This window comes from Mirounga angustirostris, unplaced genomic scaffold (genome assembly GCF_029215605.1).
Source record: "Mirounga angustirostris isolate CCGP_5_RB_7025 unplaced genomic scaffold, mMirAng1.0.hap1 SCAF_12, whole genome shotgun sequence".
Classification (NCBI taxonomy): Eukaryota; Metazoa; Chordata; class Mammalia; order Carnivora; family Phocidae; genus Mirounga; species Mirounga angustirostris.
Genome location: NW_026991720.1, coordinates 6689822 through 6713071, shown reverse-complemented (window position 1 = coordinate 6713071; position 23250 = coordinate 6689822). Strand labels below are relative to the sequence as shown.

At 52.7% G+C, this 23250-nt stretch overlaps 2 protein-coding genes across 11 annotated transcripts in view; both read left to right on the top strand.

Moving 5' to 3' along the window:
• Positions 1–16064, top strand: part of ZNF862 (zinc finger protein 862) — a 36284-nt gene extending 20220 nt beyond the window's left edge. For 9 of the 10 annotated variants that reach the window (XM_064575776.1, XM_045864092.3, XM_064575774.1 and 6 more), the window contains 3 exons: positions 8284–8388; positions 9285–11399; positions 12987–16064. In XM_064575776.1, coding sequence (XP_064431846.1) covers positions 8284–8388; positions 9285–11399; positions 12987–13162 — 2396 coding nt within the window. In that variant the 3' untranslated portion in view covers positions 13163–16064. The remainder of the gene's footprint in view (positions 1–8283; positions 8389–9284; positions 11400–12986) is intronic. The other variant, XM_045864088.3, reaches the window with a different exon arrangement.
• Positions 16065–16205: 141 nt separating this feature from the next.
• On the top strand, positions 16206–22833 carry ATP6V0E2 (ATPase H+ transporting V0 subunit e2). Its single transcript, XM_045864093.3, has 4 exons — positions 16206–16424; positions 17832–17879; positions 20353–20467; positions 21116–22833. The coding sequence occupies exons 1-3, from the start codon at positions 16321–16323 to the stop codon at positions 20444–20446; spliced, it is 246 nt and encodes an 81-aa protein (XP_045720049.1). The 5' UTR covers positions 16206–16320; the 3' UTR covers positions 20447–20467; positions 21116–22833.
• Positions 22834–23250: the final 417 nt, after the last annotated feature.

Sequence of the window (23250 nt, the reverse complement as noted above, 5' to 3'; positions counted from 1 at the left end):
GTACATTTACACTACACAGAAGCCAGAGTCCTATCTTCTGATCCCAAAGCCATCCCTCTGGGGAAGGATGGCCTCAGCTAGGGGGTAAAGGAACACCGTTAAGTTACAATAGTAAGAGTCTCATCCACCTAGGAAAGTAGTCAACAACTGCAGCCGCGTTTCTTATGGGCACCAAAAACTTATGTGAAATCAGTTTTTATTTTTTTTATTTTAAGATTTTATTTTATTTATTTATTTGAGACAGAGAGAATGAGAGACAGAGAGCATGAGAGGGAGGAGGGTCAGAGGGAGAAGCAGACTCCCTGCCGAGCAGGGAGCCCGATGCGGGACTCGATCCCGGGACTCCAGGATCATGACCTGAGCCGAAGGCAGTCGCTTAACCAACTGAGCCACCCAGGCGCCCTGAAATCAGTTTTTAAAGGTTCTCTTAATCATTAAGTTTTCAAATGAAAACAGGAACCCCACTTCCCCCATAGGCATTCCAGCTCACTACCCAAGAGACTTGAGCACTTCTGTTAAGGCAACTGGGAGCCCACCCTAGCCTTGAATGGTGACTTCTGCCCAGTGTGTGACCTGTCCTTCGTTCACCAGTAAATGCAATCCAACAGAACATACCATGGGGGAAACAGGAGTTTATGCAGTGCTGCCCTCTGATAAAAAGGGAACACAGCCCTCAAAGCAAAAGGCCACGGAGGGCTCCCTGAGAATCCAGTAGATCCAAGAGAAGTAGTGTATAAGCCAATGAGAGCGCCCAGCTTCCAAGAACTGTTAAAGGGGCTTCCAGAGTCAGTCTTTCCCATTCATGGCACACCTTTGCTCTGATTCTTGCTCACTACAAACCCCTCTGGAAAGAGGGGTTTGTTTCTAAGTCTAGAACTTCAGCGCAGGGCTGAGAGACCTCATGAAGTACTCTTCTCCGTGTCCAGCCATCTTTGGCAGCTCTCCTCATAATGCTTTCACCTTCCCACTCCCCTGTGGAGGGACAGAAGGACAGGTGATGGGAGAACCTGGGCTCACACTCAAAGGAGATGGACAAGCTCGGCTGCCCAGGGTCAACTGCTCTGGCCTCATAGTCTCTAATCATTAGTCTCTTAGGAGCAACAGAGAACTGGAAAGCAGCAGAATTTAGAGCAGGATGTTTTTAACACTTTCCTATTTCAGCCTTTTCTTACGTAGACTTGTTTATTTAGAGCTATTTATCATTCTACAGAGTTTCTGACTATTTTATTTCTGTACTTTATTTTTTTAATAATTTTATTTATTTATTTGAGAGAGAGACAGAGAGAGAGTGAGAGAGAGAGCACAAGCAGGGTGAGGGGCAGAGGGAGAAGCAGGCTCCCTGCTGAGCAGGGAGCCCGATGCGGGACTTGATCCCAGGATTCTGGGATTATGACCTGAGCTGAAGGCAGACGCTTAACCGACTGAGCCACCCAGATGCCCCTCTTTCCATACTTTAAATTCTGGTTTCAGACTTTGGTCATATTTGATGACGTCTCTTGCTTTCCCCCAGAAAGAAAACTCAATTAGATTCCATTGTTAAGAAACTAATATTTGTCAGTAACGAAAGTAGACATGCCAGTAGAGGGACTTGGTGGAATCCCTTGTTTTTATTAGTAAAAGTGTCATTACATGCTAAGTGGCAGGTCGTGCGCTTCAGGTGGGCAGTGCCTTTTCTACAGGTGAGGTCATCAACTACAGCTAGACGTCACAGAGCTGGGGCCAGAAGTCACGCCTCTAGGCGGAAACCAAAACTGAGTGGGCGGGCCCTCAGTGAGAGATGAGCAGGAGTTCAGATGCTGTGTAGGAGGCCACTGCTGCATGGTGGGCCGGATGTGATGGCCCCCAAGTCGGGGCACTGCAGGAGCTGGGAGAGAACCAAGGCAGGGCGCCAGCTGTCTCCCAGTGATTCACGGGTATGGCCTGCCAGCCTTGGGGTGGAAGGGTTAGAAGTCTGTGTTTAAGCCAAACCATTTTTATGGACTTTATGGAATGCGCGTGTGTGTGCGCGCGTGTGCATACACTCACTACAGTTAGGTCCCCTTCGCCATTTTTCCATTACTAAGACTTAGAAAAATCTGTTTGAAATTTCCCTCTGTTCACTCGTTCTGAAGGGGACAAAAAGAAAAGGTTTTGGGCAAGATTTTAGCCACAGCTTCCAGGAAGTCCAGTTGGGGTGCACAATTCCTGGGGCCAGTGTGGTGGTGGCGGGGCAGGCAGAGGTGGCTGATCCCCAAGGAAGATATAAATGAGGTGCACAGATTTGGGGATATTCAACCTCCTGTGTGTTTCCAGTTATTTACAGATATTTCTTCATAATTACTTTTTTTATCTACGTAGTTCTAACAATACTTAAACCAAAAATGACAGTACCCTGTCCCACCTTTCTCTGTTGCTGGGTCCTCCTCTCCAGGGGCTCTTAGCTGCATCCTCTAGTAATGTGCCTCATGATTTCTAAGAAATACGCACAGACATTATTTTCAAAAGAGCGAACCTCATAGGATGCACTCAGAAAACAGCTTTATTCTTTCCCATCACTACTTGTTTGGATCAGCTCTGTGCAGCTTTTTTTCCTCACCCTTTGGGTTGTCAAAAGAAAATTCAGGGAGCTTTACTTGATACGAATACCATATTGAGCAAGAAAGGAGCTGTTCATGAACAGGGAGACTTCAAACCCAAGGTGGTTAAGAGCTTGGCTCTCGACATTTAAAGCTCAGTTTATAAAATATGAAGGAGGGAGTACTTCGGGTTTGTTTTTTTTGTTTTTTTAACTGTGATTGGTTACTAGAAATTTAGATTCTTCTTAGGGTAGTAGCCCTGTGTAAGTTTTCTTGCGCATAACCAATTGGCTTGGAACTCTACTAAGGTCACACTGTCATGAAGAAAGCTTAAGTTTTGTTTAAAGCCAGCATCCCATGTAGGCGAAATGAGGGCAGTTTAAGATTTGATGGCGCGTTTATGAGTGTCTGGTCTGGGGCTCTATTCAAACTGTGGCCTCCATTCTGGTTTCTCTTTAGCAGGTGAAATCAGTTGCCACACAATATTATCACAAATCCAGTGGCTAAATTTTTAACTTATTTCTTATCTTGCAGTTCTAGAGGTCAGAAGTCCAGATGGGCTCAGCTGGGTTCTCTGCTTAGGGTCTCATGTGGCCAAAGTCAGGGTGTCCATCAGACTGGCCTCTTATCAGGAGGCTCTGGGAAGAATCACTGCCAACTGCATTCAAGTCATTGGCAGAATTCAGTTCCTTTCAGTTGTAGGACTGAGGTCCCCATTTGCTTGCTGGCTTCCCACCAGGCATCATTCTCAGCTCCTACAGGCTGCTCTCATGTCCCCTCCACACGGCCTCCATCCTCTGGCCAGCAGCTGTGTGTCGAATCCTGCTGGCGCTTTGAAGATCCGACTGGCTCTGCTTTTAAAGGGCTGATGTGGTCAGATGAAGTCACCCAGATAGCCTCTCTTTTGCCACGTAATGTCACATAATCATGGGTGTGGCGTCAGGTCACAGGTTCTACCCAGACTGCAAGGAGCAGGGATGAGGAGGGGCTGGGGTCATGGGAGCTCATGTTAGAATTCTGCCTACCCCAGGAGAGGATGTCTTTTTTTCTTTTTCTTTTCTTTCTTATTTATTTTTTGTTCATTTGAGAGAGAGAGAGAGAGAGGGCACATGCAGGGGGAGCAGCAGAGGGAGAGGGAGAAGCAGGCTCCCTGCTGAGCTGGGAACCTGACATGGAGCTCGATCCTAGGACCTGGAGATCATGACCTGAGCCGAAGTCAGACACCCAAATAACTGAGCCATCCAGGCTCCCTGAGAATGTCCTTTTCCTTGAGTGATACATGCAGAAGTATTTAGGGATAAAGGGGGTATGAAAACATTTTCCTCTCAGTGGTTCAGAAAAATATTGCATCTGTATTATTTATATATTATTCATACACATACATAGAAGAGACAAAGGGAGGAGAGGGAGGGCACATGAATGAATGAGCATGATACAGCAAATGGGACAAAATGTAAATGATTGGAGTTCTTTGTATTATTATTGAAACTTTTTAATAAGTTTTAAATGCTACAAAAATGTACACCCTCCCCCTAAATTAGGAAACAAAAGTGTAGTTTTTGTGTAGTAGTCAAAAATCCGGACTTCAGCTAAAGCTAAAGTTTCTCACCTCTCCTACCTCAGCCTGGCCCAGTGTGGAATCTGGAATGTCGTGGTAGGAAGGAGGGGGTTCTCCTCCTCCTCCTCCCCCCAGCTAGTTCCACGACTTCTGCTGTGTCCTGGGTGGGAACAGTGGTGGGTGAGTGGAGAGGAGAGGTACGACAGGGGTTTGACCTGGCATCCATCTGTGGCTGGGATCGTGGCAAGCTGATTCTCTGGATGAGTTTGTGGGTTCTCTGCACCCCTGCCATCACTTGCCACAGTCCCCTCTACACTGGTGACCGTCTGCTTTGGCAGTCAGCCCCATGTGGGCTCATTCCTGGGCTGCCAACAGTCAGGGGCAGAGTCCCTCAAAGTGGCTCCAGGTTTCTCTTTCCCTCGGGGGCCATGTCTGGACCACGGAAAACATATCCTTTGCTCCAACAGACCCTGGGAATGTAGGCTGTTCCCGACATGGCCACCACAAAGGAGCCCATCTGTCAGATTCTGCCTTTAGTCTTCTGCAGGCCTGGATTCATGAGGAGCCCCATATCCCAAGGGATAAAGGTCAGCATGTCATTCCCATTAGGCTTAAGGTCAGGGGAAAGCAGCCCACAGCACTGCTCCCCATGGTAGTGTGGGGGGCTCACAGTACACTTGACATCTCTTTGCAGAAACATCTCTAATATCCAGCTTCCTGACCTCTTCACTTCCAGCACTGTGACTCCTTTTTGTCGAGGGCTAGGGTCACAGCCCCGTGTTTCGGCCACCCTCCTTTTCAAGTCAGGCCTCGGTGGTCTAGCTTTGGGATGGGGGACAGTTGGCTCCTATCTTTTTGGACCTTGAGCCAAACAGGCAGGCAGACTCACACTTTAAAATCCTGTTGCATATGTTTATTGCTATTCCTGATTTGTTGATTTTACATGGATATTCTCTCTTGATTCCTACCATGGAAGATGAAGATCCAGCCCTCTTCCATCACCCCGGGCCCCTATTCCGTCCCTCCACCCTCTAAGAACAAGTACATCCCACTTTCTTGATTAATTCAATGTAAATTGTTTACCTAATTATGATTATGTATTATTTCTGATCAAAGTGGCATATTATGATGATTTTCCTTTGTTGTAGGGTATTTCCCCCCTGGAATTGAAATATTTTCTTATTTTTTATTTTGCTAGTTTTCTGTCCTCTCAATGATTCTTCTCTAACTCTCCCGGGGAATTATAAAACTCGTCTGAAGAGTTTTTTTTTTTTTTTTCAAAGATTTTATTTATTTGACAGAGAGAGACACAGCGACAGACGGAACACAAGCAGGGGGAGTGGGAGAGGGAGAAGCAGACTCCCAGCGGAGCAGGGAGCCTGATGTGGGGCTCGATCCCAGGACCCCGGGATCATGACCTGAGCTGAAGGCAGACGCTTAACGACTGAGCCACCCAGGCACCCACCTCTGAAGAGTCTTTTCCCCGTGATCAGGCATCCTGTGACAGATCAATTTCACTCTTTTTCTGGGGACGTCCATTATCAGGCCTTCCATCCTCCTGCTCTGTCTAAACTGGCTGTTATTTAGGCTGTTATTTAGTGGTCTCACACTTTCCTTTTGCCCACTCCCATTCCCTGGCTCTATCTCTTCTTCCAGGTTTATATCTTCATTTCGTTGGAGCTCATCTTCCAGTAACTTCCCAAGAAAGGGCACATGGGAGAACATGCCTTACTCTGTCCTTAGAATCGGAAGCTTAGTTGGGCATAGAATTCTAGGTTGGAAAGAGTTTTCCTCAGTATTTTGAAAGCATTGCCTTTAGGTATTACTGGTGCTGAGGAGACGTCTAAATGCCTTTTTATAACTAAATCTTTGAACACAGCCCATTTTTTCTACTCTGAAAGATTTTAAGATCTAGTCCAGTGTTCCAAAGTGTTTAATAATATCAGTGACTTTTCACTTCTCGTCCTGGGTGTCTGGACACCGTTCCCTTCCAGGCAAAAACTCACGTTTTCCAGTTTTGGGAAATGTTCTTGTATAATTTCTTCCTATCGATTTTCTATTCTCTTTCTTCAAGAAAGTCCTATTAGTTAGATATTGGACTTCCTAAATTGAGCCTCTGGTTCTATTTTATTTTTTTCTTCTTCTATTTTCTGCTTCTTTTTTGTTCTACTTTCTTGGAGATTTTCGCAAGTTTATTTTCTAACAAGTCTGTTGAATGTTTTAATTTCTATCATATTTTTAAAAAAGATTTTATTTATTGTGCATGCTGGGGGAGGAGCAGAGGAAGAGGGAGAGGGAAATAACCTTCAGCAGATTCTGTGCTGAGCGCCGAGCCCCACAGGGGACTCGATCCCATGACCCCAAGATCACAACCTGAGCCAAAACAAAGAGTCAGAAACCTAACCGATTGAGCTACCCAGGCACCCCTCTTCTCTCTTATTTTTAATCTCAAAGTCCCTGTTGCTCCTTTTGCAGATGACTCTCAACGACTTTTCTCTCTGGGAACATGAATAATGGTTTTTTTAAGTTCTGCTTTGTTCCCTGCAGTTTCTGTAGTTTCTCCGATCCCTTTTCCTACTGGTTTCATGTTAGAGGCTTGTCTTAAATAAATATCCTGCGGTTCATTCAGGTTTAAGAGTAAAGCCTTGAGAAACCTGGCAGGCAGCCCTGCACAGTGGCTGGGGCTCGTCAAGCTTTCTCTGCTGGTCTCACTGAAGAGCTGCAGAGGTCAGTGTCCCGTGGGCCTCTGGGGCAGGAGGGGATGAGGAGGGGCAATTCTGTTTCTCCAAAGAAGACTCGCCCCAGCAGCCCAGCCTGTGTCCTTGGAGCTGAGTAGCGCACCTTTCAGAACACAGACTCTTCATCACTGCAGCCCTTCTCCTTCTTCCAATATCCCCACCCTCCCCGGGTCTGGAACCTTTCAGTTCAGTTTTTCCGAGAACTAAATCTCCATTCTCCTCCTCGGGTGAGGGTGGGTGAGGGTGGCGACGTTCTCCGGTTTCCTGGAATGGGTGGGAGGCCCCGGGCTGGAGTGGTCTCTGCAGACTAGGCGCCCTCCCCTTCCCACCTGTTCCTTACCCGCCACCTTCCGCCGCTCCTGGCACCTCCAGTCCCGGGGTCTTTGGGGGATTCTGTAGTCAAATGCACTTCTTTCTCCTTGCTGCCCCCTTTGTCAGCATTTGCTGTTCAGCTCTGTTTGTTCTGCTCTTTTATCTCCTTTCCTTCTTCCAAAAGTGTATTAACGTTTCTTTGTATTATTATTATTACTGTTACTCCTTTGTCCTCATCTTAGAGATGTTTTAAAAAGGGTGTGTGTTCAGTCTACCACACTTCAACAATGTATGTAATTATATTTTTATTAGTAGTAAATATATGGATGCACACACACATATAACAAATATAAATATATACATATATTCAAGTGATCCAAGAGATGCAGGGCGACAATAATGACTATGGCCTGAGAAGCCGTTCGTGTTCCTCCACAGAACGTTTATGCACACATTCACACACATACCAAGGCATGTAAGTAGATATTAATGGACTTTATTTTAAATCAAGAAGGCAATTTCTTTTCATACCCCTGAGAATATTCGTATCTTAAATAAAGGTCAGTGCTTAACCCAAAGGCACGACTCTCTTCTAGTCGGATTCCAGGTTTCACGGCAGGTGGTGGACATCTTTACGGGGCCTCTCAAGTGCCCCTGGAAACAACCCATGCAGTAAGGCACCTGCCCCACGGCTAGCTGTGGTGGCTCTGGGACCACGGGCACAGCAGAGTGCTGGCCAGTGGCGGTCTCCCCCATCTCGTGTGGCCCTCTTCATCATCCCTGCCCTCTCCTCCTACTGCACCCTGTGTCCCCCCCCACGGCCACCTCCCTCCAGACACGCTCAGCTGAGCCCTGGCTCCCGTGGCTGGCCCACGGAGCTAAGGGTGTGATTTATCCTGGCTGAGGGGTGCACCTGACTCTGACTGCCTCTTGGGTTTTAGGAATAGATTGGCACACAAGATGGGAATGTTTTCATCGTGGCCCTGACTGAGTAGACTTTATTAAGAGATAGACTCAGAGGCTGAACTGAACATTTCAGTTTCCACAAATAGCTTCGGGCAGGCTACCTGACTTGATTCCATAGCAGTGACCTCAGTTTGACTCTCCGTCCCCGCACTAGGGCCTGCTGCTGCCAAACCAGACTTGATCTCAAAACTGGAACGTCGAGCTGCACCCTGGATCAAGGACCCAAACGGGCTGAAGTGGGGGAAAGGTCGTCCTCCAGGTGAGTCTTGCCCCACCGAGTTCTGAAGGGCACATCCTGGGGCCCGTGTGGCCATGGCAAGTCATCCGGTGTCCGTTCGGCTGCCCCGTCCTGCTCCTGTTGCGCACCGGGCCTTGTGTCAGGCTCTGCTGGACAAAGAGGAGTAAGAAACTAACTCTGCCCTCCGAGTGTCAAATAGGCACTTGCCCCACGGCTAGCGGCAGCTCAAAACCAAGCTCAAATAGGGAAACAGGGACAGTATGGGACAAAGGAGGCCCTTTGATGAGCAGAAGTGCTAACGGGACCCGTGGCGGAGCTGACGGGGGGCATGCGGGAGGCCCTGGTTGTGAGGAGCTGTGTGACCCGAGGGCCTGTGAGCCGCCCTTCTTCCCTCCTCCTCCAGTTTCCAGCGGCAGCACCACTGGTCTGTGCAAGCTGGCTGTTTTGTGTATCTCAGCCAGGGGCTTACTGGCTCATAGCTACCGTGTAGACTGCTCGACCTCCCTTCTTTCGAAGGCTCATAGGAAGACTTGCAGATGTTTAACCTCATTTCTTTGTGCTGCCTCGAAAGAGGATTAAAGTCACCTGTTTATCCAATAGCATCTATAGCCAAGGTGGCTGATTAAGCTTATTAGCGGCTGATGTCCCCTGATCGCAGCGTAGCTGTGTGGCTAGAGACCGGGAGGCTGGCTAAAGAGCCCACAAGGATTAGCACACATCTCTTCGGGAGCAAGCTAACTTGCATAGATAATAATGGGAAAGGGTTTAAAGAGAAGTCAGTAATGATCTCTAGAAAGGTGGATCGCAGTCAACTCTGCTTTTCCTATGGGACACTCAGTAAATTGGGATGTCTTAACTGATGGGAGAATGCAGAGTTCTAGGCAGCAAAACCAAGCTCATTTTTATTTGCTCCAAAGGGAAGAAGAAGATGGTGGCCATAAGAGAGGCAGACACACAAGCCTTGGCTGTAGAATCTGCAGTGCTTCCAGCAACTTCTATGGAGACCTGTAGCTCCTACTGCAATTCCAGCCTTTGTGAAGTCGAAGTAGATGGCCCTAGGAAAATCAAGAGGACTTACAGACCCCGTTCCATTCAGAGGTCATGGTTTGGGCAGTTCCCATGGTTAGTAATTGACCCAAAGGAGACCAAGCTCTTCTGCTCAGCTTGCAAAGAAAGACCGAATCTCCACGACAAATCGTCCCGGTTAGTCCGAGGTTACACGGGGCCTTTTAAAGTGGAGACTTTAAAATACCATGAGGTCAGCAAAGCACACAAGCTCTGTGTCAACACTGTTGAAATCAAGGAAGACGCCCCTCCGGCTGCCCTGGTCCCAGAGATCTCCAGCGACCTGATGGCGAACATGGAGCACTTCTTCAACGCCGCCTACTCCATTGCGTACCACTCGAGGCCTCTGAATGACTTTGAGAAGATCCTGGAACTCCTCCAAAGTACCGGGACCATGATTTTGGGCAAGTACCGAAATCGCACCGCATGCACTCAGTTCATCAAGTACATCTCTGAGACCCTGAAGAAGGAGATCCTCGAGGATGTCCGGAACTCCCCTTGCGTGAGCGTGTTGCTGGACAGCTCCACAGACGCCTCGGACCAGTCCTGTGTGGGGATTTACGTCCGCTACTTTAAGGGGATAGATGTGAAAGAGTCCTACATCACCTTGGCCCCTCTCTACAGTGAGACGGTGGATGGCTACTTTGAGACTATCATCTCTGCCCTGGATGAACTGGACATCCCCTTCCGGAAGCCCGGTTGGGTGGTGGGCCTAGGAACCGACGGCTCCACCACGCTGAGCTGCAGAGGAGGCCTCGTGGAAAAGTTCCAAGAGGTCATCCCCCAGCTGCTGCCCGTCCACTGTGTTGCCCACCGGCTGCACCTGGCTGTGGTAGACGCATGTGGGGGCATCGATCTGGTGAAGAAGTGTGACCGGCACATTCGAACGGTTTTCAAGTTTTACCAGTCCTCAAACAAAAGGCTGAATGAGCTGCAGGAAGGCGCAGCTCCCCTGGAGCAGGAGATCACCCGCCTCAAGGACCTGAGCGCCGTCAGGTGGGTGGCCAGCAAGAGGCGCACGCTGAACGCGCTCATCGTGAGCTGGCCTGCCCTGGCCCGGCACCTCCAGGGCGTGGCGGAGGCTGGGGGCCAGACTGGGCACAGGGCCAAAGGCATGCTGAAGCTGATGAAGAGCTTCCATTTCGTCAAGTTCTGCCACTTCCTTTTGGACTTCCTGAGCATCTACAGGCCTCTGTCTGAGGTGTGCCAGAAGGAGATCGTGCTGATTACGGAGGTGAACTCCACGCTGGGACGGGCCTACGTAGCCCTGGAGACCCTCCGTCACCAGGCGGGGCCCAAAGAGGAAGAGTTCAACGCCGGCTTCCGGGATGGGCGGCTGCACGGCATCTTCCTGGACAGAATGGAGATGGCGGAACAGCGCTTCCAGGCGGACCGGGAAAGGATGATCCTGACTGGGATCAAGTACCTCCAGCAGAGGTTTGACACGGCCCGGCCCCCACAGCTCAAGAACATGGAGGTGTTCGACACCACGGCCTGGCCAAGTGGGATGGAACTGGCCAGTTTTGGGAACGACGATATTCTTGCCCTGGCCAGATACTTTGAGCTCTCGCTCCCTGCAGGATACAGCGAGGAGGCACTCCTGGAGGAGTGGCTGGGCCTGAAAGCCATGGGCAGGAACCTCCCGTTCTCCATGCTGTGCAAGAACACGCTGGCCCAGCACTACCGCTTCCCGCTGCTGAGCAGGCTCGTGGCGGTGGTGGTGTGCGTGCCCGTCTCCGCCTCCTGCTGTGAGCGGGGCTTCAGTGCCATGAGCCGGATCAGGACTGAGGAGAGGACCAAGCTCTCCAACGAGGTGATCAACATGCTCATGATGACAGCGGTGAACGGGGTGGCAGTCACGGAGTACGACCCCCAGCCTGCCATCCAGCACTGGTACCTGACCTCGTCGGGCCGGCGGTTCAGCCACGTCTGCGCATGTGCCCAAGCGCCGCCCCGCGCCCAGGCACGTAAGTGCACGTGACCGAGTCCCCGGGCAGTCTTACCGTCCCGATCCCCTGCTGGCCTTGACGTCTGGGAGGGCCTGGCAATGGCCGCCATCACCAGAGGCTTGGTCTCAGGTGTCCCCAGTGGGTGCTCGGGATGTGACACGTACCTTCCAAGAGCTTCGGACCCAGTGAGGCAAGCGGGACGCACACACACTGCAGGCAGGGGCGTAGCGCCAGAGCACGAATTTTCAGAGCCAGTCCTCCCCAGGCCCAAATTCTGGCTCTGCTAACTGGTGTGTGACCTCGGGCCAGTTCACCTTATCGTGCCTTGGTTTTTCTTCGGAAGAGGGCACAGCATCTGGCCCGTGATGCCAGTGGCATTCTGGAAAGGTCCACCCACTACAGGAAGTAACCAGAGCACCGGACAAGCTAGGGCAGTGACAGCACATTCTCCGAGGGGCTGGGTAGACTCTTTCGGGAGGGAAGAAGTCAGTGCAGGTCAGAGGTGCCCTGAAGAAGGTGCTAGGTGGAGGAGAGGGTTGGGGCATGCCGGGTGCGGAGGCGCCTCACAGTCCCCTCGGAGCACTAGGCTGGAGGGCTGGAGTGGGGACCGGGCTGGAGGGGAAGTTCTGTTACATGGCAGGTGAGTTACTGAGTCTTAGGCAAGACATTTTCCTCTTTTCAAGTAGTCACTGAAATGAAAACCAAAGAGTTTCTCCAGGCTGTTCATGTTTTACTTCCCAGTGACAGCAGTGAAGCTTCTTCCTTGACACCTTCTTATCGCTGGTCTCCTTCCAGCACTTGTGCTCTCGTGGGTTACCGCCCAGTCTGTGGTCAGCAGTGGACTGGGTCTCAGGGTTGACAGAGGCTCCATAGGAAGCAGAGTGGCCCCTATCCGGTTGCTGAGCAAGGGGAGGGGCCCGGGGTCGAAGTGGAGAGAAGAGACCGGGAGGGCCGAGGTGGGGAGCCAGGCAGTGCATCCTTCGCCCACACGTTTGCTGCATGAGCTGCTCCCTACATCCAGCCCTGTGGGGGTGAAGGAGAAAGACACTCTCAGGTGTGTTCTCATCGGGGCAGTGGGGCTGGTACATCTGAAGCAAATAGAGGACACTACCCAATTTGATATGATAAGGTCCTCTTTCCCAGGCAGGGTTCTCAACCTCAGCACTGTTGACACTGAAGGTCGGATCATTCCTCACTGTGAGGCCTGGCCTATGTGTGGTAGGATCTTGAGCATCCCTGACCTGCACCCCTTACATACTCACTGGGTCCCCATAGCACTCACCTAGCTGTAGCTATCAAAAGTGTCTCCAGGCATTGCCATGTGTCCCCTGGAGGGCAGAGCTCTGGCCATACCGTGGAGACGGGAGCCCGGGCCTCCCTCCCCCATTCATAGAAGGTTCCCAGGTGAGACCTGCGCCCGAGGGTGAGAGATGACCAGAGCGAGACTAGATCCGGCCTGCCCAGAGCAGCCCCTGTCCCGTCTCCAGACTGTTCTGCATGCCTTCCTCACCGAGCATACCTTGGGGTGCAGTTGGACTTGGGAAGGGGATCATCAATCTGTTTTCCCCTCAGTGTAATTGTGGGTTCTCTTTCCTCTTGCACAAGGAGCAGGGCTCAGGAAGGAGAAGATGGGGGCGCTCTTTATGGAGGAGGCTGTGACCCAGAAGCCACCCATTCCATCCTACAGGGAGCCAGTGGAGATCCTGAAGGACTGCATCATGGACCCTCCCAACAGACTCCTGTACCCCCATGCCAGCCAAGAGGCCCCCGAGCTGTCCTGACAGCTCCCGTAGGAGCAGGATTCCTAGGGATCGCCTTGGAGACCCCCTGCTGCCCTGCCCCTTGGAATCATGGTGACAGGCTCTCTGCAGAATCTAGGCTACCCTAGAATCTTCGTTTGGGGGGACTCTCTAAACACCAGAAGGGGGCAGTGACAAGATAGTTAAGCCCACCTCCCAGTGAGGCAGGGTAATCAGGAGCACAAGCCTGTTCACCAAGGCCCCTCTCTAAGCAGCGGTGACCTCACAGCGCTGAAATAGGCCGAAAGGTTCCGATCTCAAATTCATCTTTAAGGTGCTTCAGGAAATGATCCTATCAGCAAAGATTTCACCCCATGTTCTGGGAGCAAGAGGACTTCTCTGAAGTGGGAGAGACTGTTGGCGGGAGGGGCTTAAAGGAGCATCCCAGCCCCCGTGGATGGTTGGGGGGCCGCAGGGGCCCAGAGCAGGCACCTGGGGAGGGACGGAGGGTGACCAGGCTCAGGAGACAACTGGCCTGGCTCCATGGCAGACGCAGGGAAGCCTCAACTCCAGACGGGAGACTCACAGCAGAGAATTTCTCTACCTCCTCCCAGGGCCTCCCTTAGGAGGAGGCAAGCAAAACCCTCTGCACAAAGCACTCGAGGTCATCTCCTATAGCCCCAGGACCATGGAGGAAAGGCTTTCCGGGAGGGAGCCTGCTGCTTCTCACCGGTGGCAGCCCTTCTGTGTGACCTGCTCCAGTGTTGGACGTGAGCCTGGCTTCCTGAGGAGTGGACACGTGCAAGCTTGCCCTGGGGAGGCTTGTGATCCAGCCCAGCTCTGCTGCAGGCAGAGGTTCAACCAGAATTAATCCCTTCCTCTTTTCTGTGCCTCAATTTCCCTCCTCATGACATGGCAGCAGAGAATTCAAGTGCCTGCTGGCTCCTGGTCTGCCACAGGATGGACAGCGTCTCCGGCTCCCTGAAAGCAGACCTCGGGCGGCACAGAGTGGGCTTAGCTGCCTTCAGCCCTTGTCCTTGTCCCTTGCTACCGACGTCCTTACTTTTGGAAGAGGTGCTCCCAAAGTGTGCCACTCTTCTCGAAGTTGCTCTGGGACCCAGCTTGGGAATCACTAGGGGTGCTTGTTAAATATGCTCCCCCCATACCTGCCCGATCAGATCCGCAGGATCGGGGCTCAGGATGGGCCGTTGTCCGCAGGATCCTCCAGAGCTTTGTGGGCCCACTCAAACTTGAGGACCCCCACCCCATCTCTCCGGCCTCCTGGAAGTAAAGCACTTTCCCCTCCAGGGCAGTTTCATTTTGGCAGGTTCCTAGGCTGCTTATCTGGTGGGGATGATGTGGGGCCTAGGTCCTGCCTTCCTAACCACGGATTGTTTGCCCCCTGCCTTTTAGACAGGCAGGAAGTGGTGCGTCCCGGCCTCACACTTGGGGGCCCTGCCCTGTGCTGCAAGTACAAGTTGTCTGGCCCTTAGCCAGCAGTCTGTTCTCCTCCCAGTCCTAGGGTGGTGCTGGGATCCAGTGTCCCCCTGGTTCCTGATGTTTCTGACTCTCCCTTCCCACCACCCACCCTTAGCACTTAGCCTTAATGCCATCGCCTTCCTGTTTTCTTTAGCTGTGGGCCAGGAATTCACTCTCACTCTCTGCCTTTTATTCAGCCTGTGGAAATGTCTCTCTCCCAGCCCCATGGTCTAGGGTCTGAGGTATACCATGGGCCCTTGCAGCTACAGCTCTGGCCATACCGTGGAGATGGGAGCCCGGGCCTCCCTCCCCCATTCATAGAAGGTTCTATGGGAGTTCAGGAGTCTGCCTGAGGCTAGGTGTTGTGGGTGTGAATTGGTGAGATGGAAGAGAGAAAGACCCCTCAAAGTGGGGACTGTCAGCCCCACCCTATTCCTAGATTCCAAATTGAGGTGAATTTCTGGCAAGCCTCCTCCCCGTGGCCTCTCCCATTCTTTAAGAATCCTCAGAGCATGAGGCCAGTCCCTCAAGCAGTGTTGTGTGTGAGTTCCACACACACAATTCCCTGTGCTGCTCTCGGCGTGGAGGTGGAGGCCAGGTAGGGAAGCACCCAGCCTCCACATCCATGTTCTGAGGAAGCCTCCAATGCCAGCTTTTGGGAAGGCTGGGCCCCTTGGAGGGGGTGACTGAAAATGCTGTTCATCATAGAGGTTTGCACTATCCACATTTCTCGTGGGGCGCAGGCATGCTAGCTAATGGCAAAGATGACTACCCACCTTTTTGTGCAGGACCCAGGGCTGACACGTGGTGAGCACCCTTACCGGAGACTATTACCCAACCCGAGCTCTTTGTTTTGTTTCAAGACACTCGCTGCGCTTCAAATCCAGGGCCTGGAGATACCCTGGTTGGTGAGCCGTCCTATTTTTGCCTCACAAGGACGAAAGCTGAAGGGCACGGGGAATAGAAGGAGCAAGCCTTTGGCCAGAGTCCTAGCTACGCCTCCACTCTCCCTCCCTTCCTGTAATCTTCATAGCATCTCCACGTTCTGATCCTGGCACTCCCCCCATCCCTACCCACACCCCGTAACTGCTGCCCACAGGGTCTGATGTTCTGAGTTTTAACCGGCATTATAACCGATGGTTTGATTCCAGTAGCCATAGAGACCAGGCGGGAGGGAACGACCTCGGCCCCCTGTCCTCGCCAGACAGCTCAGACAGTAACCTACTCTAGACCTTTGCTTCTCCCCCAAGGCCACGTGGAGTTCCTAGGGTGCTAAGTATTTGGCAAGATGGTGTGAAGATTGGCCAATTGCCTCGTGCAGGTGTCTGTCAGCCAAGGATACTCAGGGTGATTGGCAAGGGGATGTCCGCTCCTCTTCTGGTTTCAAAGAGGTGCGAATGAGGTTTAAAAAACCATGTTTGATTCTCAACCTTTTGCTACCTGAATAAAGCAGAGTTTATTTCGGCACATGCCTCTGTCCTGTAAGTCCCGCAGGTCAAAGCTTATCAAAAGCTGATCGAAGCTAACGGAATCGGGCCGCTCGGCAAGCCCGCCCCCGCCGCAGTGACGCGCTCGCGCCTGCGCGGGGGCGCCTGTGCGCGCTCCCCTGGGCCGCCCGGTCCTGCTGCGCATGCTCGGCGCCCACTGCCCGGCGGGGACCCCGCGCGCCCGAGCGTCTGCGGTTCGGCCCTGCGCCCCAGCCTGGCATCCCGCTCCCGGCCATGACGGCTCATTCCTTCGCCCTCCCGGTCATCATCTTCACCACGTTCTGGGGCCTCATCGGCATCGCCGGGCCCTGGTTCGTGCCGAAAGGACCCAACCGCGGGTAAGGATGGCGGGCGGGCCCGGCCTCCCTGCGGACCCCTCCCCGGGCGGCGGCGGGAGGTGCAGTGAGCACTGGGCCGAGGCGCGCCCGGCGCCGCACTCCTGCGTGTCTGCACCGGCCGCGTTCAGCTCGGAACAGGCAGGCGGTCGGAGCCAAAGGGCAGAGCCGGTGGTGCTTTGGAAAGGTGGCGAGCCGACCGACACCGGAGGCAGTTAAGGGGCCCTCCCCCCTCCCCCCTCCAGCCAGGGAAGCTAGAGGCCATGACCCGCGCCTGATGCGGTTTGTCCACCCCTCACCAGCAGTGACCTTGAGCGAATGTTACCCCTTCAAGCCTCACTTTCTTCATAGGTAAAATGTGGATGAGGCTGATACCTGCCTTTTAAAGCTGCTGTGAGGGTTACCCGAGATTATGCTTGTAAGACCTTTACAGCGCATGGCACGTATTATGTATTGAATAATTTTTAGCCGGTGTTACTGTTTTTTGAAGGGCCCCTAGCAGATTTTTGTATCTGTTGCACCATTTAGCAGTGTCTGCATCATATTATCCTCTTACGAAGTGCTCTCTCCTCTTGATTACAAGTTCCTCTAGGTGGAAGATTATCTCCTTCACCACTGTAGACCCCAGTGCCCAGCACGGGACTAGACCAGGAGGCTTAGTAATGTTCAAAGAATGGATCAAGTGTAATTTTTCTGGCACTGACTTTCAGGTGCTTTAGACCAGGGCCTCTGGGGCCTGGTTTGGATTAGGTTTAGCTTTGGCTGGAGGCTGCTTGGATGTATGGGCGCGGTCTCTGTTCTTCAAGATCTGCAGGGCCGGGGTCCCACGGCATCACTTTGTGAACCATTTTAGTGTCTCACCTCTCCTGCAAACCCTGGTGAGTTCTGTCTAACTGAAGCCTCTCCTGCTGCATCTTAAGCTTCTGTCTCTAGTCCTCTTCGGGTGGACACAGGTAGCTAGTCCTTGCTCCCTTTATAACCACTCACGCTGCCTTCGAAATGGCTCACGGTCTCCTTGCCTCTTGCCAGCTTCTGTTTTCCGTCCCCTTGCCCAATGAAGTTTGCATTCCAGACACCACTCCATGGTGGGTTGCTGCAGATGCAGCTGGGGGTGGTGGTGGTGCTGCATTAAGATGGGGAAAGAGTGGGTGTGGAGAAGGGAGATGAAGGGAGTTCATAACACAACTTGGATGTGGACAAGGTGGGCTTCCCCCTAAGGTGACCCTTAGTTTTTATCTTCCATCTTACAATTCTCACCCTGAATAGAACTCAGCCTCCTGTGTTCAGGCGGCATCAGGAAGGCCAGCAGGAAAGGGGCCGACACCAGGAGCTCTTTAGCTCTGGCCCTGGCCAGGCCTTCGGAGGGTGCTGGTTCCACCCATCCTGATCTGACAGCCTCTTCCATTGCAGAGTGATCATCACCATGCTGGTAGCCACCGCGGTCTGCTGTTACCTCTTGTAAGTACTGCTCTCAGGCTCAAAATCTTCCCTCTTCTCCCCAGCCCTGCTCTCCCCTCTGTCCTGGTGGTGACAGATTCCACTTTTGAAAGGCTGAGTCTCTAAAGCCTAGAAGAGAAGGCAGTTTGAGACGTCAGAGAAAGCCATGGGCTGGAAATCATGGACTTTGGGGGCTGCTTCCAAATGTGCCACCTGAACAGGCTTTGTCCCGTCCATAGGCTGCAGTGAAGTGAATGCAGTGAGCCAGCTCAGTCCGGGCATCAGGCTCTCCTGGAGAGACTGTAAAACACAGCTTTCAGGGCCACGCCCTAGGCCCACTCAATCACAGTTTTCAAGTCTGCACTTAGGAGTTCATATTTTGAATACATGCCCCTGGGTATCTGTGATGTAGCCGGTTTTGAACCACCAGATGGGCGGGAGTCTTCAAACTGGGGAAGGGGGCCCTGGGGATATCGAAGAGTTGCAAGGGAGCCAAGGACCTGGGCAGGGTGAGGGAGTCAGCGTCCAGGTCCCGAATGTCCGGATGTTCCCTTCCTAAAACTGCCATTCACCATAACACCTCCCCCGTTATGAAAAAAGACACCCCTCCTTCCACCCGAGTCCTTTCATGTCACCTTGCTCCATGTTTAAATCATCCTACCTGCCAAACCAGGGAATAAGTCCAAGTTCTGGTTTTTAGGGAAGGCTCTCCAGTGATCAGTCAAGCCTCTGGAAGCCTCTATGGCTTCCCATCATCCTGGGTCTCATACACTCTTTTTATGGGGTAGGCTTGGCACAGTTGGGGTGTTCTGAATTCAGAACAGTCAAAATAGGACAGGTAAGGGGTGCCTGGGTGGCTCAGTCGTTAGGTGTCTGCCTTTAGCTCAGGTCGTGATCCCAGGGTCCTGGGATCGAGCCCCGCATCGGGCTCCCTGCTCCGCGGGAAGCCTGCTTCTCCCTCTCCCGCTCCCCCTGCTTGTGTTCCCTCTCTTGCTGTCTCTCTCTGTCAAATAAATAAATAAAAATCTTAAAAAAAAAAAAAAAGAAGACTGATGATCCAGGAAAAATAAAAAAAAAAAAAATAGGACAGGTAACGACGTGATGAGCTACTGATTCTTTAAAAGGTAACGGGTTGTTTTAAAAGTAACTGGAATTGAGAAGTAACAGTGACTGGAATATTTCTCAAGACTGCCAAATTTTTCAAAATACATAGCATAAGGCCCGCACTTAACAAAAATTTTTTACATGAGGGCTTTCAGATTTGGGGTACGTTTTGTAGTTAAAACCTGTTTTATCTAATTGGATCACCAACTATTTATTCCTGTTAGCCAGTTCTCTCCTTTCACTTTATCTAATGTTAAATATTTTCTACCTCCTATTAACAACAAAAAAATAAAACTTGTTAAAAATAATGACGACTCTTAGATGTCCGCTTACATATATGGGTGTGTACGGTTTTTCAGAATTCTCCCCAGACAGAGCGTCTCTAAGGCCTGTTATGCTGTTTCTTGGTCCTTCGGGGCTTGAGAATGTCCTCATCGGTCCCAGGGAGGGCCGCAGAGGGGCTGGGGTTTGCTGGCTCAGAGACCGGGACAGAGCGGGTGGTGGCTGGGAACAGGCATATGCTCAGGCTGTGCGTAATTCCAAACACCGTATGGACCTCTGGGAAAGGGAGGCTGGCTGCAGAGCAGGTGCACACAGGCGGCAAGGTGGGGCAGCTTAAGAGAATGCTGGGCCTAGAAATCATGTTTACAAAACATCAGCTCAGGGATCATGCAGATGATAAGCAGGCTGTGGTTTCTGACAGCTTCCGTGGGGGCACTCAGGGGAAACAGCTAGAGCCTTCCTGATAGGACACCAGATAGAGCACCGCTGGGGCCTGTGTGAGGCATGTGAAGCCGTGCCCCTCTAGAGTCTTCAGGGGCCTGCAACCGTGGGCACACAGAGTCATGCCAGTGGGGCCCGACCCCCCACCCCCGGATGTGCAGCCCACCGACGGTCCCTGGAAAGCTCACGGGCCTGACCAGCTCCTGTCCTGTCCCCAGCAGGCCTCAGAGTGGGGCTCTCTGGTCGTCAGCCTTCCACAGGAGGTGGTTCCTTCCTCTTGCTCCTAAACGTAGGTGATTCTGACATGCTTCCCGTCTGACCTGTCCTGTCTGCTCCCAGGTGCAGGCTGGGGGGGTGCCTAGACCAGAGATATACTAGGGCACAGCCAGGAGTCATTTTCAGCATACCTCTGGAAGCTGCCTTACTTCTCTCATCCCAGAGCCCAGCCCCAACTCGGGTCTTATCAGTCGACAAAACATCAAACCAAACCTAAGCCCGAACCCACAAGCTCCAAGGCCAAGCTCGTGTGCTGGCTAGGGGCCCTTCGCTCCCACACACGGACCCTCCACCTGCTGGGTTGGCCATGTGACCAGAGGCAGCGTGCGGGGTGCGGAGGGTGGGGTTCTTCCTATGACCTGGCTCACCCTCACTGTGCTGTCCCTGGCAGCTGGCTCATCACTATCCTGGCTCAGCTGAACCCCCTTTTCGGGCCGCAGCTGAAGAACGAGACCATCTGGTACGTGCGCTTCCTGTGGGAGTGACCACTGGCACTTCGGCCCCAGGTACTGAGGGCCCAGGCCCTGCGGGTGGGAAAGGGGACTGCTGTGCAGCAAGAGACCAGGCAGGGCAGTCATGAGAGTTCATGTTTATTTTATTTTTTTCTATTTTTTATTTGAGAGAGAGCACAAGCTGGGGGGGCAGGGGGTGGGGAAGAGGCAGAGGGAGAAGAAGAAGCAGGGAACCCGATGTGGGACTCGATCCCAGGACTCTGGGAAGGCAGATGCTTAACTGACTGAGCCACCCAGGCGCCCCAAGAGTTCATGTTTAGATTCAGGCACTCATTTATTTGGCAAAAAAAGGAAAAAAGAAAAAGATGCAGAGCACCTAATCTTCTTCCTGCCGTGCCATGCACGGCAGCAGGGATTGAGGGAAGAGCAGGGTCCTCAGGGGAAGCAGGTCGGGCCGAGCCACAGCGGCAGGTTTGCGGGGCTGCAGAGGCGGTGGCCGGGGATGCAGAATCTCTTCTGAAGGGGGGAGCACTGGGGCACAGGGCCGTGAGACACTAATCGGACAGAGGGACAGCTGAAGTGAGCTGAGCGGCCAGGGCAGAGACAGGGACAAGGAAGTTCTCCAGGGAGGGTGTGAGAAGGGGTGGTGAGAGGGGGTCTCCACAGCAAGGAGGTGACCCCTTCATGTGATGTGTTTTTCAGGTGCCCCAGCTCTCTGGATGACTTTGGCCGTCCTGTCCCTGATGACCCCTTTGTCCCCACCCTCACAGCTCTATCTGGGTCCCTCCATGGCTTCCTCCCCCAGGATCTGCCTGGTTCTAGCAGCTCCTGCCTTCTGCATCCAGTCTGGGCCTCAGGAAGCCTGCAGCTGAGTCAGGCTGGAACAGAAGATACCAGCCCTCAAACTGCCCCTGCCTCTCCCAGGTAGACCCCGGCCAGGAGCTGACACGGGTGGGACTTGCCTTTTACAAATGAGGCAGCCTGTCCTGGGGAGAAGGGGTGTCCAGCCCGGGATGCCCAAAGCCTGGGGCGGGCTGGACCAGGGAGAAAGCCCCGGATGGGGAGTCCGCTGGTTCCCACCAGCTCTGTCACTGTCCTGTGCGGCCCTGGGAAGCATCCCTGCCTCCGTGTGAGATGGAGAGACCCGATCGGGGTGTCACAAAGGCCTTTCCTGGGATTCTTTAATTTTCGGACACATATAGATGTGAAATTTCTGAAAAAGTCGAAGTAATGGAAAAACATTCACACAAAAAACAACATAGTGATTTGGGTCGGGATTGAAGCCAGTATGTTTAGGATTCTTTATAGTCACTTAAATGGGCTTGCCCAGAAAGCTGTATCTCCTTAGAATATGCTGTTCCACCTTCCTCCCCTGTCTTGGTCCCTCCTCTGTGGGTGGGCTCCCTGCTGCCTGGAGGCTCATCTTGAGCACGGCCCCAGGCCTGGATTCCCTCATTTGACAGCAGTGGGGTGGATTTCAGAGTCCCCTCCCCTGACCCAGTAGCAGCAGCTAGGTCGCCTGGAGTTAGGATGAAGAGAGACAGGTGTGGGTGAGGTTTGGGTGCCACTGTGGCCCTCTGGGCCCATCCTGGCCCCTGAGGCCAGCCCCAGACCTGTCTGCCCTGGAGTGGCCTGGGCTCTGCGCTCGGATGGTGAGGGTAGAGGGGCGCCTGGCCTGACGAGGCCTGGAAGGCAGAATGTGCAGGCACCAGACCAGAGAGAACCTGGGACCCCCGCCTGTGCCCTCCTCCCAGGGGAGTTGAGGCTGAGCCCTCGTGCACCTCCCCCCCCCCCCCCCGGTCCTCCCACCCCCACCACATTGCCTCCCTGGGGGAAGACGCCAATCTTGAATATTTATTGAGTGTATTTATCTGATTCACATTCCATTTAGTGGGCATTATCTTTGGAACAGTGGTCAATTGCGATACTTCCCACGTAGATTTCTTGGTTCTGGGCTTGGCCTGTCTTTCAGAGCTCTTGATTTGGGCCTCCCTTTGACATCCCACCTCACCCCCCTTTCAGACTCCTTTCCTGGGGATGTTGAGTATGGGTTGTCCTGAAAACCTGATCCATGTCGAGTGGCTCATGAGTGGTGGCCAAGTCCTGGCTGAGGCTGAGTTTGCTGGCTGCCGGACCTCTGTCCACCCAATTCCCGCATGCTCAGTGGGTGGGTTGGAGGGCACAGGAGAGGGGCACGGGGATGGAGGCTTGGAGCTGCAGCTCTGGATGGTGGACACTGAAAATGACATTCTCCTGAGACCTGAAGGAGAAGGTACAGCCGTCCCGGGTTCTGCCCAGAAGCAGTCCTGGCAGAAGGAAGACATGGGATTGTTCAAGCAGAACTCTGACCACCACTCGTCTGTACCCCAGATACAGAGTGCAGAGCTCCTGAGGCTGAGCAATAAAGCAGGTCCCCCAGATCTCCAGAGCGTGGCCTGCCTCATTCCTAAATACCTGAGTGCGCCCGTCTGCCTGCTCCCCGGCCCCTGGTCAGTGACCAGCTTCCTGCAGGGGGCTGGAACAGAATGAGCAGAAGGGACTGGCCCTCCAGGGCCAGGGAGTGTAGTTCATGGGTGGAAGTTTAAGAGGTTTAGGGGTGGGGAGGCACATGGAGGAGGCACTGGGACAAATGAGGGACCAGACCATCAAGGGCCTGGACACCATCTGAGGAGCTTGCATCGATCCAAAGGGCAGTGCAAAGCCACGAAAGGGAGTGATGTGACCCTATTTGATTTCTAGAATGATTTCTTTTTTTTTTTTTTTTTTTAAGATTTTATTTATTGGGCGCCTGGGTGGCTCAGTTGGTTAAGCGACTGCCTTCGGCTCAGGTCATGATC

Bases quoted from the DNA above. Each gene is read 5' to 3' on its own strand.
- ATP6V0E2 (XM_045864093.3), top strand. From the start codon at position 16,321: ATGACGGCTCATTCCTTCGCCCTCCCGGTCATCATCTTCACCACGTTC. The intron at 16,425-17,831 runs GTAAGGATGGCG...CTTCCATTGCAG, and splicing joins CCGAAAGGACCCAACCGCGG to AGTGATCATCACCATGCTGG. The intron at 17,880-20,352 runs GTAAGTACTGCT...TGTCCCTGGCAG, and splicing joins GCGGTCTGCTGTTACCTCTT to CTGGCTCATCACTATCCTGG.